This window comes from Magallana gigas, chromosome 5, assembly GCF_963853765.1.
Source record: "Magallana gigas chromosome 5, xbMagGiga1.1, whole genome shotgun sequence".
Taxonomy (NCBI): Eukaryota; Metazoa; Mollusca; class Bivalvia; order Ostreida; family Ostreidae; genus Magallana; species Magallana gigas.
This window is the reverse complement of record NC_088857.1, coordinates 13267030-13282413: the sequence shown is the minus strand read 5'-3', so window position 1 is coordinate 13282413 and position 15384 is coordinate 13267030. Positions and strand designations below refer to the sequence as shown.

At 33.2% G+C, this 15384-nt stretch overlaps 1 protein-coding gene across 5 annotated transcripts; it reads right to left on the bottom strand.

Annotated features, from left to right (window-relative positions):
• Positions 1-1034: 1034 nt before the first annotated feature.
• LOC105338351 (uncharacterized) lies at positions 1035-14636 on the bottom strand. Of its 5 annotated transcripts, none has more exons than XM_066083984.1 (12): positions 11736-11853; positions 7810-7971; positions 6570-7543; positions 5976-6476; positions 5364-5491; positions 4921-5071; positions 4437-4495; positions 3855-3945; positions 3387-3442; positions 2808-2855; positions 1804-2016; positions 1035-1439 (listed from the first exon to the last, which is right to left on the bottom strand). In XM_066083984.1, exons 2-12 carry the CDS (start codon positions 7935-7937, stop codon positions 1395-1397), a joined length of 2394 nt encoding a protein of 797 aa, XP_065940056.1. In that variant the 5' UTR covers positions 7938-7971; positions 11736-11853; the 3' UTR covers positions 1035-1394. The 5 variants fall into 5 exon arrangements, with proteins under 5 accessions (XP_065940056.1, XP_011441717.3, XP_034325646.2 ...); XM_011443415.4 differs by adding an exon at positions 9100-9334 and having other exon boundaries at positions 5976-7543; positions 11736-11825; XM_034469755.2 differs by adding an exon at positions 9100-9331 and having other exon boundaries at positions 5976-7543; positions 11736-11792.
• Between the last annotated feature and the right edge of the window lie 748 nt (positions 14637-15384).

Here is a 15384-nt window from a genome sequence, read left to right as displayed (position 1 = left end):
TTCACAAAGAATTCACTGGTATCAGCTAACTAAATTGTGTGTGAAGTGAAATGCCACATAATTCATACACAACACAAATTCTACAATGTACAACAGCTGGCGTCACAAGTTTGAGAGCAAATAAAGACAGTTTCCTTCTTGGGGTCAACTTAAAAGTTAGTAAGAAATGGTCAGACAACGAAGTATTGCTTGTCAAGTAATGAAACAAAATTTTAAAAAAAATTGATATAACATTCCCACTTAATTTGAGCAAAAAAAAAGTAAAATGATCTTCAAACTTAATACATGTACAAATGGACTTCAAACATTAAACATATGCAATGGGGCAACTTAAGGAAAAGGTTTAACAAAGAAATGATACATTTAAAAAAAAATGCTTAATTTGAACAATCTGAGTAAGGTGATCACATTTTGAGGTGAAGATTGTAATTATCACAGCAAATGTCCCCACACCTGGAGTTTCCTATTGTTTATAACTCGTACTTAATTTCACTCACATTGCAATATATGTACAAGTATATAGCATAATTGACTAATTGTTAAGACTGCTTGACTGCACTGTTGCGATAAAACAAAGGTTTCAGTCTGATTTAACCTAAAAAATTGCATACTTGCAAATTTGAATGACTATGATTAATGCTTTGACTTTAATATCTGTTTAAATACAAACAAACAAAAAAAACCAACTGATTTTCTAATATATATACTTGTAGCAACATACCGTACAGACACTGCCAAATAAACAGTCATTACTCAAAATGATTTCATATGACTTGACAATAATGCAACCAGTTCAAAGAAGAGGAATTTCAATTTTCAAAAATTCAAGACATTTTCAAAACATAAATGGCAATTAAACAATAATATTTCAATAAATCTATGGAATTTGACAAGTAATGGTTAGTGGTATGTCATTCACAAAATATATAAATCTTAGCAAGGAAAAAATCTGATAAATATGGTTTCAAAACAAAATTACTCAATAATAATAAATAAACATATTGCTTTTAAATTAGATAAATTCTAAATGGGGATTGGGATTTTCAGAGGAAAATATTTAAACTACGAACTAGCAACTGAGATGAAAACTACCTGTAGCTAAGAAAATAAATAATTCAACATTCCCGAGTGAATAATAGAAAATTCACAAGTTTGATAAATCATGTAGAGCATATCCACTCTGTTTCAACAACCTATATGTACAATGCATATACATGTATATACAGACAATGAAATAACACGTATTGATTCACTCACAAACCATGCATACACACAATAAAACTCAACAGTTCCAATTAATCTCCAAATAAATACTGCAGGAATGTTCCTCTACCAACAAGGGATGATCTGCAATTCAACTGCTCAGGTCCAAACAGGCATACTTTATTTTGAGTTCATACTTTTACCTCAACTCTACAAATAGGGCAAGTGGCATTCGTCTGGAAAATAAAATAAAATAAAATAAAAGTATATTCATTCAGTTAAAACAAATTTCAATCACATACAATTGTATTGAAATTCCATGCAGATCTCACAATAATTATAATTTACCATTACTGAGTTGAACTAAATGCATAAAATAATTGAGCGCCTTGCATTGGGTAATTTTTTCACAATTAATTCATAATTGATGATTTTTGAACGGTGAAAAAAGTCATACACGTATTAAGGATAAAATATCAACATTTCTCAACAAAATATTTCTCAGCAAGACATAAAGTGCAAATATTTCAAACTTTTTTTTTAATATGTGAATATTGTCAAAATTATTACTCTGCAACATATACATGTACATGTACTTACGACAATCCATTTCTCTATGCACTCTCCATGAAACTCATGGAAGCAAGGGAGAATCTTCAGTCTCTCATTCAGAGTGTAGTCACTCATGCAGATGGAACACGAGGTCATCTTGTTATTAGGGTGAAACTTCTTCTCTGGAAGCAAAGTCACGTCTTCGCTGGATATTCCTTTCGGTTTCACATCTCCTAAAAGTTCTGCTATACTGAGAAGATCCTGTAAAACACAATGAACAACATAGAAGCAACAGATTACATTCAGAATTTTTTTTGAATGGATGGGTAGACAAATGCTGTACAAAATTTAATCAGTACCGTTCACTTTGACCTTCCATTTAGCTGAATTTAAACAATCAGTTATTTGATGGAAGAGGCACAATGCTTATTTAAGTTATCTATGTAAACATCAAATTGAAGGTGTGTGTCTACTTGTCCACAATTACATGCAATCTAACAGTGTACTTGTAACCATTTTTGACAAACATTACCATAAATATTAATTTACATCTGATTGTGTAGAGTAAAGTCATAAGTTAAAAGGTTAATCTTGTATCCAACACTTGTATTTAAAGAATACAGGTAACAATTGCAAACCTGTATCAAATCATTTCCCTAATATGATTTTAATCAATCCCTACTTTTAATAGTATTCTGATATTATTTATATTGCTTTGATTTTACACATGATTTTACACTTTTAAGTGTACAAAAACTTGTTAATAATGCCTTGCTTGAGAAGCAAAATGTACAAATATGTTACTGATACAACAAAACGCCCAATAAGTGCCAAAAATATAAGCAATATTTAGACTTTGAAACTTAAAAGAGCTTGATATCTACAGTTTTCATTCTCTTACCCAAATACATCACTCATATTTCATATTTGTATTGAATGTATAAACACGAATAAACATGTATTTTACATAAATTAAAGAAAAGAATTTGATTCTGTTGACTATTTACTGTACTGTATATGTTGTATATATAAGATCAAAAAACTGAAGTTACCTCATAATCATTTGAAGAGAAGGTCCTGCTGTGAGACAAAATTCTTCTCTGTAAACAAAGAAAAAATTGTGTCATCTCTAACGTACATTTTCTAACGCTACTATGCATGTCTCATTACACTGTATGTACTACCAAATATCCAGTTATTTTTGCTTTGATCTAATTTTCACTTTCAGATCACAAAAAATACAATACACCAAAATTAGATTCAGTATTGTTTGCTATCAAGAAACTTTGTTTATCACAAAAGGGGACCGAAACAAATTCAAATGGTTAAATAATCCTCCCCCTTTTCTAAAACTTTGTGCCCAGAAAAAAGAAAGAAAAAGATAAACAGTAATACATGTACATGTACTGTCAGTGACGCATGCTTGAGAGATTACAGTTTTATTAAAGAATTGATACAACACTATTCAACATCAAAGTACTTTATGAACCACTTTAAACATGATAAACCAAAAAAAAACAACCACTTTAGAAATTTGACTGCGGAGAAGAAGTTAATGATTGTTCATGACTTATAACCAATGATTTATGTGAAAACTCCTTTATTGATAGGCCTAATTCTAAGATATTTACCGGGAGATGATTTCTTCCCTGTTGTAATTCATCCTGCAATAGTCTCTCAGTCCAATCTACAAAATTAAAAATCCTTAAATAAATCCTGACATCACAGTGAGCATTGTTAACTATTACATGGTAGAGTTTAGATGAATGTATATGAAACAGATATTTTGAATTCATGGAAGCAAATGTTTATGGAAATTCAAAACAAACATTGGTTCATGGAGAGTTATTTTGTAGTCATGATAAGAAAACTTTAAAATCCTTTGTTGTTACAAGTTCTGACACAGAGTGGGTGAATATGAACACTTAATAAAGTAAAGAGGTCTTCAAAAACTTGAACATTCAGCAATGAAGAATATTGGTCGCTACACACTAATTGTAATACTGAAAACAAAATGAATTTTTCTAATAATATTTACAAATTTGAAGCCTCTTGAATCAGACAGTCACAGATGATAGAATGCTTTAATAAAACCTTACCGTGACGTCTCCCCCTGGTTCTGTGTCCACGACGATTGGCATTATGTGATATCAACATGGGAGGCCCAAAGGAGAGCCCCAGCATAGAATTCTGTAATTAGCAAGTTATATCAAAATTTAAGGATGAAAGGTTGCAAGCAAAGTAAATATAACATTTGATATACATGTTAAATCCGAGTCTGCAAATTTGACTCCAATCTTAGATATCTAACGCTGATTTTATTAATATTTGTTAATTTGAAGTATTTATGCATGATAGAAGTATGATGGTAGCGTTATAGAAAAGCAAATACTATATATAGGGAAATATTCACTCTCATATTATTTTTGCCCCTTTCGCCCTCGTTGCCAGCGGGCAAATTTAAGACTGGGCGAATGCCAATGTCTCATGTTATCTTTCTTTAAACACAACTGTGTTTGGGCAAATTCAAGACGGGGCGAAACTGCTTGCAAGTGTAGAAGGGCGAAAATTACACGGGGCGAAAATAACCCTGTATACAGTACATTGTATTAAAAGCTACTACAGCTTGCACTGTAAACCCTTCTTCAAAAGTCAAAAAATGATAACTGAAATCACATTACCTCATTAGAACTATCTTCTGATTCTTCGTGGAACAAAGTTTCCAAGACAATATCCATATCTGTAAAATTAATATATTTACATCTATCAAGTATGATTCCCTCTATTTCTTACAGAAATTGAATGTACATTCAAGGGACTGTAGAAAATGACAGGACTGAAAACTACATGCCCCTTTAACTGATTGGTCGAAACTTTCAGCAACAGAAGAAAAATCACATACTGCATGAAATAATCATGCTGATGTCAGACTCAAATTCCTACAGAAGACGATTCGGATGTTTATTTTATCTAACGCACTGATGTACATTAACAATAATATAGTGAATTTTCTTACTTTTTACAGTCAATTTACTAAAAGAAAGAAATAAAATGCTTTCATTGTTGATTCATATGGATTATAAAGGTAGTGATCATTGCAGAAAAATGTAACATAACCTGCGTTTTCTTACTCTGGTATACAATGACCCCTTTTGACCTACTGACCTCTGGTGGCCTGCCTCATCCCCCGGGTGAGCATGGTAGTGGGGGAATCACTATCGTGGGTGTGGTACTCAGACAGGCGGTGACAGGGTGGGGGCTGAACCTGGGACTCCGCATTGTGTAGAGTCATTGCATACTCAAAATCCATTTCCTCCTGAAAACAGAGAAAGGTGTCATTGTCATTTGCCTTGTACAACAAGGATATCACATTACAGGGATATCACATAACAAGGATATCACATGATGTCTGACAAGGATATCACGTGTGACAAGAATATCACATGTATGACAAAGATATCATGTCTGACAAGGATATCACATGACAAGGATATTACATGTCTGACAAGAATATCACATGACAAGAATATTGCATGACAAGGATATAACATGTATGACAAGAATATCACATGTATAACAAGGATATTATCACAACACATCTGCATTACCTGAAGACGGCGGGCCATCTCCTCGTCCCCGTCCATCTGGGTGACGGTTTGGAACATCCGCTGGGACCGCGGGGATGCCTGAACCTCGTGGCGCTGACGACAGTTCCTGTTGGGCCTCAGTGGTCTCCCTGCAATATGGGAGAAGAAAGTGAACATTGGGGGATTATTTAAAACATCAATACTTTACACAATTTACTTATCAATAAATTTTTCATTGGGAAATGCTTTGATAAGGAGACAATAAGTGTATCATTTTCATATATTTCATTTTCAATTCTCCCGTGTAGATTTGAACAAGAGTACCATACTTGAAACTTAAAAAATTTAATAACCTGTAATGAATACTGTGACATATGCAGTTACACAGAGTTGAAACAAGAATCTATGTGTTCACAGCTGGAAACAGTCCCTAAAGATCTATTACAGCAATCAAATTATATAAAATGCAATATACACATCTATAGATTTACAAAAACATTGCTTAATAAAAATATACTAAAATGTATAGCAACCTAAGGCTGTACAATACACTGAGAGATAACTGGTTTATATGGTCTCACTGGTTAGACTCCAATCAATCCACAAAAACAGCAAGATGAATATATTACTAACCTTTAACACTACTTCTAGTCAATGCCCTTTGACCTGGAGCATCTGGAGAGGTCAGTCTTGCAGCCAGCAAAGGATTCTGGGTGGGAAACAAGAAATTGGGGTTTGGTAGCACTGGCCTATCATTCTCAGGTCTTTCTACAGATGACCATCCTCTATCTCTTCTATCTGCAGATCTCCGACTCCGTATCATCCTAAACCTTTCCCTGTTAGGTCCATCTAGACTGTCTTCTTCTATACCAGTATTTTCTGAAGCAGATTCTCCGGAAATGGAATCATCATCTGATATGGATATTACGGTGACATTGTTTCTTCCTGTTCTACATTGTTCAGAGTCAGGTGAATTTTCTCTTAAATCCACAGGTGTTGGTTGCTTCACATCTCCACTGGTACTACTCACTGGGATAGAATGTATGGCTGTTGCACCCTCTGATAAGTTTGTATCGTTGAACATCCACATATGATTGTTGTACAGATCATGAGCCTGATCCATGTCATCTTGATCTACAATGTTAAAACTCTGACATTGTTTACCCGATTTTCTTCTAACCATAGGGGAAGAATCATTACTTGAAGCACTTCTGTTTGTTTGCATACCAGTATTATTCCCAAAGTTTCTCAAAACAGGAGAGCACTTAGATGACTGTTGTTGTTGTAGAGAACAAGTCAAATTTACATCAACACCATCTTCTTCGGGCTCTGACTCTGATGCAGAGGGCCATTGCAATTCCTTTGGAATATTCCTGCATAAATCTTGCCGGCATCTTCTCTGAGGTTTATCATGTATTTCATCTACACTATCGATAGACAGCATGTCCCTGAGAATATTTCGCTCCTCTGAGATTCCTCCTCCAACACTACTGCTGCTGTGATCCAGCATTTCACTGTTGGGAGTTGCAACAGATGACGTTTTACAAGCATAGTCTTTCTCTGTGCTTAGAGCTTCGAATACAGTGTTTCTTCCATTCAAACTTAATCTTTGAGCAGCCTTTGACTTTTTTTTCTTGCATCTCTTCTCCTCTTGATGATGACTTTCTTCATCTCTTCCATTATGGCAACCTGGAGAAATATCATTTGGGACTTCAGCTTTTCTTTTTTTCCTATGAGTTTTCTTATGGTGTGAATTTCTACACTCTACATCTTCATCGCTATTTCCATCACATGAATGGAGTAATTCATGAAAATATTGCTTAGCAATGGCTTTCTTCTCTTCTCTCAGCTTGCTGCTAATTTTCTGGGAGTACTTTCGAGCTTTATCCATAAGATTAGAATCGGGGATGTAGCCACTGCTAGCCTCAATGGACCTATTCATGTTTCTTCTCTTGTTCTGGCATTTTTCTGAATGCGTATCATTGTCTGTATTCACTTTCGGCAGTGTCAAATTACTGTTTATGTCCGCATATGCATCTTCCAGTCGTATTTTTGGTTTTCGTACTGAATAAAACATTGCCTCTTTCGAATGACTTTCAGCACTTGATTGAGTACTATCATTAGACTTAAACTCATCATTATTCAGACCTTTTCTACTTCCATCTCTCTTCCTTTGTCTGGAAAATTTTAAAAACACTGGGCTGAAAAAACAAAATAAGATTTTGAAAAGAAAGCCAATCTTTATAGATGAGCATGATTTGAGAGCAAGAGAAATGGTGTTTTTTAATACCGGTCCATAATTGAAAATCTTTCTTCTAGATTTTCAATAGACCCTATAAATTTTTTTTAGCCATGAAACATTTTAAAATTATCAAAACATAAATAAACCTTTCACTGAAAACTTTTTCCAAAATCAAATATGGCACTGAAGTAGCTTTTTTGTTAACTGAATCTTGTTATCTTATACCTAGGTGCGACAAGTTCATCTTCATCTTCTGAAGAAAAGCTTAGCCCTGTTTTTCTTCCAGGTGTATTCCTGCTCCGTCCATCCTCCATTGGTTCACTTGGATTGTTTACTCCTTTTTGACTTGCCATCGTTTCATTCAATGTACCAAGTTTGTCTTATATACTGTAAAATGAATTAAACAGAAATTAATGTAAACACAAAGGAAACAGTACATGTATTATAATGAATTTTAAGAAACATCCATCCTGTTACATGTATCATGTATAGAAAACTTTAAAATGGCAAAAATCAGTTTGAAAGGTTTTTTATTTTATGAATCTCTTAATATCAGGGACGTATATACTAACGAGATAGGCAACTTCTACATTCGCCATGTTTACTTCCCAAACTATCACGCAAGCCTTGACAAGTTTTCAAAACTCTGTTTAATCCGAGTAAAATATGTCGTTTTTTTTCATTAGATGATTTATTTCCTCTTGTTATAAGGGATAGCATTTTTATACATTTTTAATCATATGTAGTAAAATAATTTAGATATAAAGAAAATAAACATCCATTTTTTTTTTTTTACGTAATCTTGGAAATGGGGCAAAAACGGGTCTGGGGGTTTTGAGAACTCCGTTGTAATTATGTTCAGATCAGGGTTAAAAAGTACAAATAACAATTCTCGAATAATTTCATGATAGTTTTTAAATGTTTTAAATCGATTTATCAGGTAACATCATAGATATATGAAGTAAAAAATGACCCAAGAAATCATGTACCGCGAGATTTCGGTGAGACTTGCAAGAGTTGCCTATCCCGTAAGTAACTATATATACGTCCCTGTTAATGTTAACTGTATCTCGACATTCAATTATCAAATATGATTTTTTTCTCAGAGTCTTCCTCTTTCTTTTGAATAAATGTAGCAGTTGGGGATATATGGGGACTGTAGATATTTGCCTAGAATGCCCTGAATATATGACATATTACTAGTTCTTACTTCTGTTATTTGTTTAATTCTGGCAACTAAACCTATTTTTACTGAACAGTGGCAATTGTTAAAGTCTCTGCACGCAAAGATTTTTTTCCCTCCCAAAAAGCTTCATCAATTTGATAGTAAATGCATGCAAACTTTTTTTGCAAGCGTTGTCACTTGATCTTACTATTCTAATTGGGTTTTAATTCTAATCAGAGATCCTATCTAATCAGAGATTCTATCTACATAAACAGTATAAAAATATGCGCTTTAAAATATACACAAAATAAGACTGCGAGAATGCCACCTCTTTAGGGTTCTAAATCTACCTCTTTTTCACCACTGGAGGTTACCATGTATGGTTGTGTTTTCAGGGTTGAAGACTACTTAAGGTGGGAAGAATGCATTGGTTGGGGTTATATGGACCATGCATGGATAATTGCATAAGTCATTATGTGGCTCAGTGGTAGATAAGATCCTGACTAGAGTTGCAGAGTCCCAGATTTGATTCCTGGTCCAACCATATATTTACATTGTAATTATATGCTTATTCCTCCTTTCCTACTACATAAACAAAGAGTATCATAATATGGTTTAAACCATTAGAAAAAGTTCATATTCATCATATCACCACTTGCAGCAGCAGCACATTCCCCCAAAATTTAATAAAATGTTTCATACCGAGCACAGAGAGAGGCGGGCGCAGCCTCACGAAGTGAGGATTAATTGTAACACGTATATATAGGAAAATCCGTGAAAAGTGAAAGTTGAATCAGGGGTACTGTGGGCTAAAAAATTTTCTTCCAGCTCTGGGCACCACCATATTGGCCACAATCTTTTTTTTTTTTTAAAGTTTATTCAATAATTGATTGACTGGCATTTATCGATGTTTATTGCCCTAAACTTGAATAAAAACGTTCCATTTGTTTTAATTAAGGATAATTTAAATTATAAAAAATTAAAGGGTGTCCAAGTAGTGTAGTGGACAATGCACTCGCTTCTCACCACTGCGACCCGAGTTCCATCCTCTTGATCGACAGCATTTGTATGTGATAGGGTATGGCGGTCGCCCGCTTGGACACGTGGGTTCACTCCGGGTACTCCGGCTTCTTCCCACAACAATAACCCCCTCGCGCTAACATCCGTGCTAACGAGAGATAATAAGTTGTTGAACTTGTTTATCAATCGTTGTGAAATAAATAAAGTTCAGGTTTTTGTTTTTTTTAAATTAAAGTGGAAACCATATAAGTTTAGAATTGCTTCAATCAAGAAACATGACTAGTTCTACGTATGTGTCATCAAATTATCAGATGGAATTTTAAAACATTAACACAAAGGAACTGATCTTTTAGATACTGGATAAAGTATTCAATTTTATTACCGTGGTAGTCAATATATGAATTAAATTGATAGACAATGAAATAAGAAATAAAAATTTTCGCAATCATGTTACTTTCTTTGCCTATTTCCTGAGACAAAACTTCTGCATTTTTCGTATGAAACATGACGTCATAATGTAGACTGAGCACGCAACGTTTATAGCGAACGCAGCGAGCTCTAAGAACCAGTGTGCGCGGGAAAAAGAACGAGCTAAACCTACAGTTCATCAAACAAAATTTTTTGTCTACGTCCCATAATGCTCTCTAATGTTTTCACCCGTGGTGCTATGCCAAAAATGGCCGACTTTTAACTCGTAATTTACGGTGTCTAAAAGTTTGAAGATACGTTTTGAGTACCGCATATGCTTTGGAGAGACTCAAAAGATTTGTTACATGCTTCCATGCCTTCGTATTGAGTCGAGATATGTAAACAAAGACGAACAAAGTCATGGATGACGTCACAGTGCCCTCGCGCTATATTTCCAGCGATAAATTTAGAGGTGGATTAAACATCTGTAATGAGTGTACTAGCTATTTCGGTATAGACTGTGATACCTGCCTCATTGACATATGATTTGTTTTCAATTTTTTTTATATAGAGATAACATAAATATATACTAGCAAGAGCCATACCTTAGTGTCATATCGATCCATTTTTAAGCTAATTGTGCATGCATGTACAGTAGGCAGGTAGGTACGTATGAGTTGGGAGGAAATAAACAATAGGTTATTTTGAACTAAAAAAAAAGGAATAAAATGAAAAAAAAAGTTAAAAAACTAAAAAAAATTACACTCCTACAAACAGGGACAGGGCTCTCTCTCTCCTCTCTCTCCCTCTCTTGTGGTAGGGAGTTGCTCTGTATGTATCATAACCATTAAAATTAGTACCTTTGGCATACTTATTGTAGAGCAATACTCTCTAAAAAATTCTTTGACGTTCATTGATACCTAAACAACACTAGGTTGACAATGATGCAAGGTATGTGTAATTCTTGCTGCGCTCGCCAGAACAGTAACACCGTAAAACATATTAGTTTAACTTTGGCTAATGATTTGAGAAGGCAACCAGGTGGATCCTCCTGTGTGCATTTCAAATAAATTTTGCTCTACAAAAATCAAACTGCACAGTGTTAAATCTGTGTTCCTTCCAACAGTCACACTGTTTATATATTAAAATATATGTCCCTAACAACTATTTATTAGTTTAACATCTGTATACATCAAATACATGATTATATCGTCCTAATGTTATCAGTAGTTTAGGTGTCATTCATACATTCATCAAATATTTCAGATGAGTCACATCATATTTGTAGAAATCGAACAAGCAAGTGTAATGTGCTTGCAGAAAATGTTACTGGCTTTTGAAATAGACCTCTTGAACTCTCAAACTTCCTTCTGTAGCTATCTTTGACACGCATTAATCAGAACCCTAATGTGCCCATCGACCGACTTTTGTCTGCTGATTAAAACCAGAGACTGCGCAATTTCTTCTATAAATTCGAAGTTTAGATATAAATAAAAATACACGAAGATAAGTTAGTAAGATTGGTAAGTGCTTATGCGCTAAACTGCAAATTAACTACCTCAAATAGGGGACAAAAACCACTAACAATCCAGTCTTGTTCATCAGGACGGTCCTTTTTCAACACTTGACCTATGACCTAAATAATAACCAATCATGCACCGCGAATATAACAGGAGCACTAGAGCGCTTTAGTCGGAACGTGAAATCAGGCCCACAAGTAAGCTTATTTTTAACTTAGACATTTAATTTCAGCCGTTTCCGGTTGTCAGTGTGGAAACGGAACACGGGATGATTAAAAATTAATTTACCTTAATTTAAAAATTTAGGGACAACAAGTTATCATTTTTTATATAGGTTTGAAAAATCTCAAAAATATACTGGAAAATGAGCTTCATATAGAATAATGAAGACAGAGAATGTGCACTTTAAAAGTAATGTAGGCCTATTTGTTATGTGTCTGTAGGCCTAATGATGATCACATTTGAATACTATGTATTTCAAAGCAGATAAAATTTAACATATGAATGTACATTTAATATACTTATCAAAATTCATTTGGTGTATTTCTTTTTATCAATATGTAATCGGTTTGCTACGAATGTTTTAGATTTCCCGCGTGGAAGTTTAAGAAAACCACGCCCCCTTAACTCTCCTTAGTTACATGTCAACAGGTACGGAGTGATGATATGAGACTATTTCTATTGTGTAGGGATGGTATTTACTGACAGGGCTTAGCAACTTAAGAAGACACCTCAGCTTTTTAATCTGGATCTAGACCCATTGTACACGGTAAGTTAGTTATCAAGATAAATCAATCGCATTGTTTTGAGTGGCTCATATATGTCATGTCCCAAACTAATTATCTTGTATGCTCATAATAAAAAGGTAATAAAAGAAAGTTTATGTCACTTAAAAGAAGGAACAAATTCTAAATGTTAAACATGTATTTTATTTACTGATAAAATGTATGTAGACTCTGAAGTTGTCTAAAAGGTGTTCCACGCATTAAATGTTGGAATATTTTCCTTATGCAGTTACCACTACAAATATATATATGCCTCTCCCTTTTGAATTTTTTTAATGAATAAATTCAGCAAACAAATAAACACATATCAATTTTTTTCTCACTATCTAACTTACTTTTTCTATGATTTCTTATACAACTACAATCAAAATTTGTATTTGATACTAAAAGATACTGCAAAGCTTTTCATATTTGAATAAGAAAAAACCTACAAGGTAGATAATATGAAATGTTATAAGCATTCTTGACACAAACCTTTAAACTCCATGGACATTAAATCAAACACTCTTATCTTTCATTCTCACCTGACTAAAATAAAAAAAATAGGGGGAAAGGATAACATTTCCCAAACAATTTGTTTACAACTTTATTTATCAGGAAAAAGAAGTTTTGTGTGTATGATAAATTGTTTTATCGAAATGATACTTCATGTTAAAACGTCAGTATTAAATATTAAAACCAGTGGTTTTATTTAATCCTGTTAATTCTTAGTGAATTTTTAAGCTGGGTTATTTAATAATGTTTTTATAGTAAGAGAGGGCAAAGCCATGTGATGGTTGTTTGTCTGGCTTAGCTGGGGGAAAGGATGGTAAGGAAATCAAATAAATTAAATCAAAATATTGAAATTACTTACTGCCTTGGATATTTCCTAAGAATTAAAGATTGAGATTATTTGACATAATTTTTTGTGGGCATGATTCAGTTGTGCATCACACTGCCTTATAATGTATGATAAAATATTTCATATATTGAGACATATCAATATCATGTATCGGTATATCTGATGTGAATTTTAGCAAAAAATATCACATAGTTAGGAGGGACAGATAAATCTATATTAGCTAAGTTAAATGAACAGGACTGTTATCATCTTGCTTTTCTTTTATTATTATAAACTGTTTAAATAAAGCTATTGTTCCCATATATATCATTAATTAGAATAAGCTAAGTTCTTATTAAATAAATGACATGTTTCCTATTTCCTACTGCTGAGGACAAGGTTCATAAAAAATGGAAGAAAAAAATCTTTTTTTATGATGATTTTTTGTGGTCACCAAACTTGGTTTGTCTGGTGTTTTCTCATGTCAAATATCACAAATACACTGAACATAGATTTATTATTTTTTATTGATAACATAAGGGTAGAAAGATTTCAATTTTCAAAAGCTAAACCCAAGATAATTATTTTTAAAAGTACATGATACATGTAATAATTAACAAATTTCAAGGTCGTCTATATTATGATTTATTGTTGGGTTGATCAGAGACACACTTTAAATTCATCTTTGCTTTAAAAGGATGACTAACAGTTACCCTTTTGTTTGTTATTTAGACATAAGAAGGGGGTTTTTTATAGGCATTTAATTTATTACAAAAAATAAATATTTGGTATTTATCAGAAATTTTTACAAGTCCATTCTCAGGCCTTAGTATATACATACATATTTCACCAATAATACCCACTCACTTTTGATCTAGCTATAGCATATGATGTCATACATGTATAGCAAAGATTTACTTTAGAAATTGTTCTTTCAGTTTGCAAATACACAAACATGATGAAAACAATAAGCTTGCATCACCAGAATTGGTATGTTTCTCAGAAAATTATATGTAAATGTATAAGTTTGTAAATCAATCAGTTTCCAAGGCATACCTTATAATATATAAAAACTTTCCTATAGCATACATATTCAGAGTAAATCTTTTGAAATGAATAATTTTATGCAAAAATATGTCATATGATAGATACATGTATATCCTTTTCAGTAGGAAAATAATATCAGCATAATTAAATAATTAATATATGTGAATTACCTTTCTCTAATTCCACATGATAGCTTATTGCCTGATTTGTTGCAATTTTAAATTGCACAAGTTGCACCAACATTCATTCTGAACCCTTACAATCACTTCCAGATATAAACTCAGTTACCCCTTGATATGCACTCAGAAACTCAGCTAATCTTGATGAATGAACTCACTCATGTACTTATAGATTTTGATCAATGTGAACTTCATGCATTTTAGGATTTTTCAGTGTTCTTTTTTGATTCTGCTGTACAATGCATGTGCAGAGATGCAAATGTTTTTTTTTTGTTTCTTTGAAACTTAGTTTGTTGATCTTTTTAACTTGACATGCACTCTGTAACACAGTGTTTTAGCTATAGTTTATGATACTTGACGTTGTGTGAAGTGTTGTTCCCATTTTTAAGTACATGTATATTGATACAGTACATGTATACCACATTAGATATGTCTTTGTGACTCATTTTGTCAAAACTTAGTACTTGCACAATATGGGGGTCAGGGGGATCCAGATCTCCCCCCTCCCCTCCATTGCTTAACAAAGATATTAACGCAATTTTCATTACTCTCGTAGAGTTCAAGAAGAAATAAAGTTTGTCTAAGTCTATAGAAAAAAAGAGTTTGTTATTGAATATTTATGGCACAGTTTTTATAAATAAAGCCATTTCTTGCTTGCCTACAGTATCTAAGTACATGTATGTTATATATATTACATAACGGACCTTCACAGGGTTTCAAAGTTTTGTTTGTTCTAGGTGATAGATGTTTTGTGCTAGCTTAAAATTAATGATTATTCATGTAACATGTTGGGCAAACCTTTGGTTTATTGTAATTGCATGGTTAAATAGATTGAAGGGGCCACATACATATACCT

What these genes read in the sequence shown, in the direction of transcription:
- LOC105338351 (XM_011443417.4), bottom strand. Translation starts at nt 7,937, where the DNA reads ATGGCAAGTCAAAAAGGAGTAAACAATCCAAGTGAACCAATGGAGGAT. An exon ending in GACTAGAAGTAGTGTTAAAG is followed by an intron (nt 5,492 to 5,975) that starts GTTAGTAATATA and finishes CCCATATTGCAG; the next exon opens with GGAGACCACTGAGGCCCAAC. An exon ending in AGATGGCCCGCCGTCTTCAG is followed by an intron (nt 5,072 to 5,363) that starts GTAATGCAGATG and finishes CTCTGTTTTCAG; the next exon opens with GAGGAAATGGATTTTGAGTA.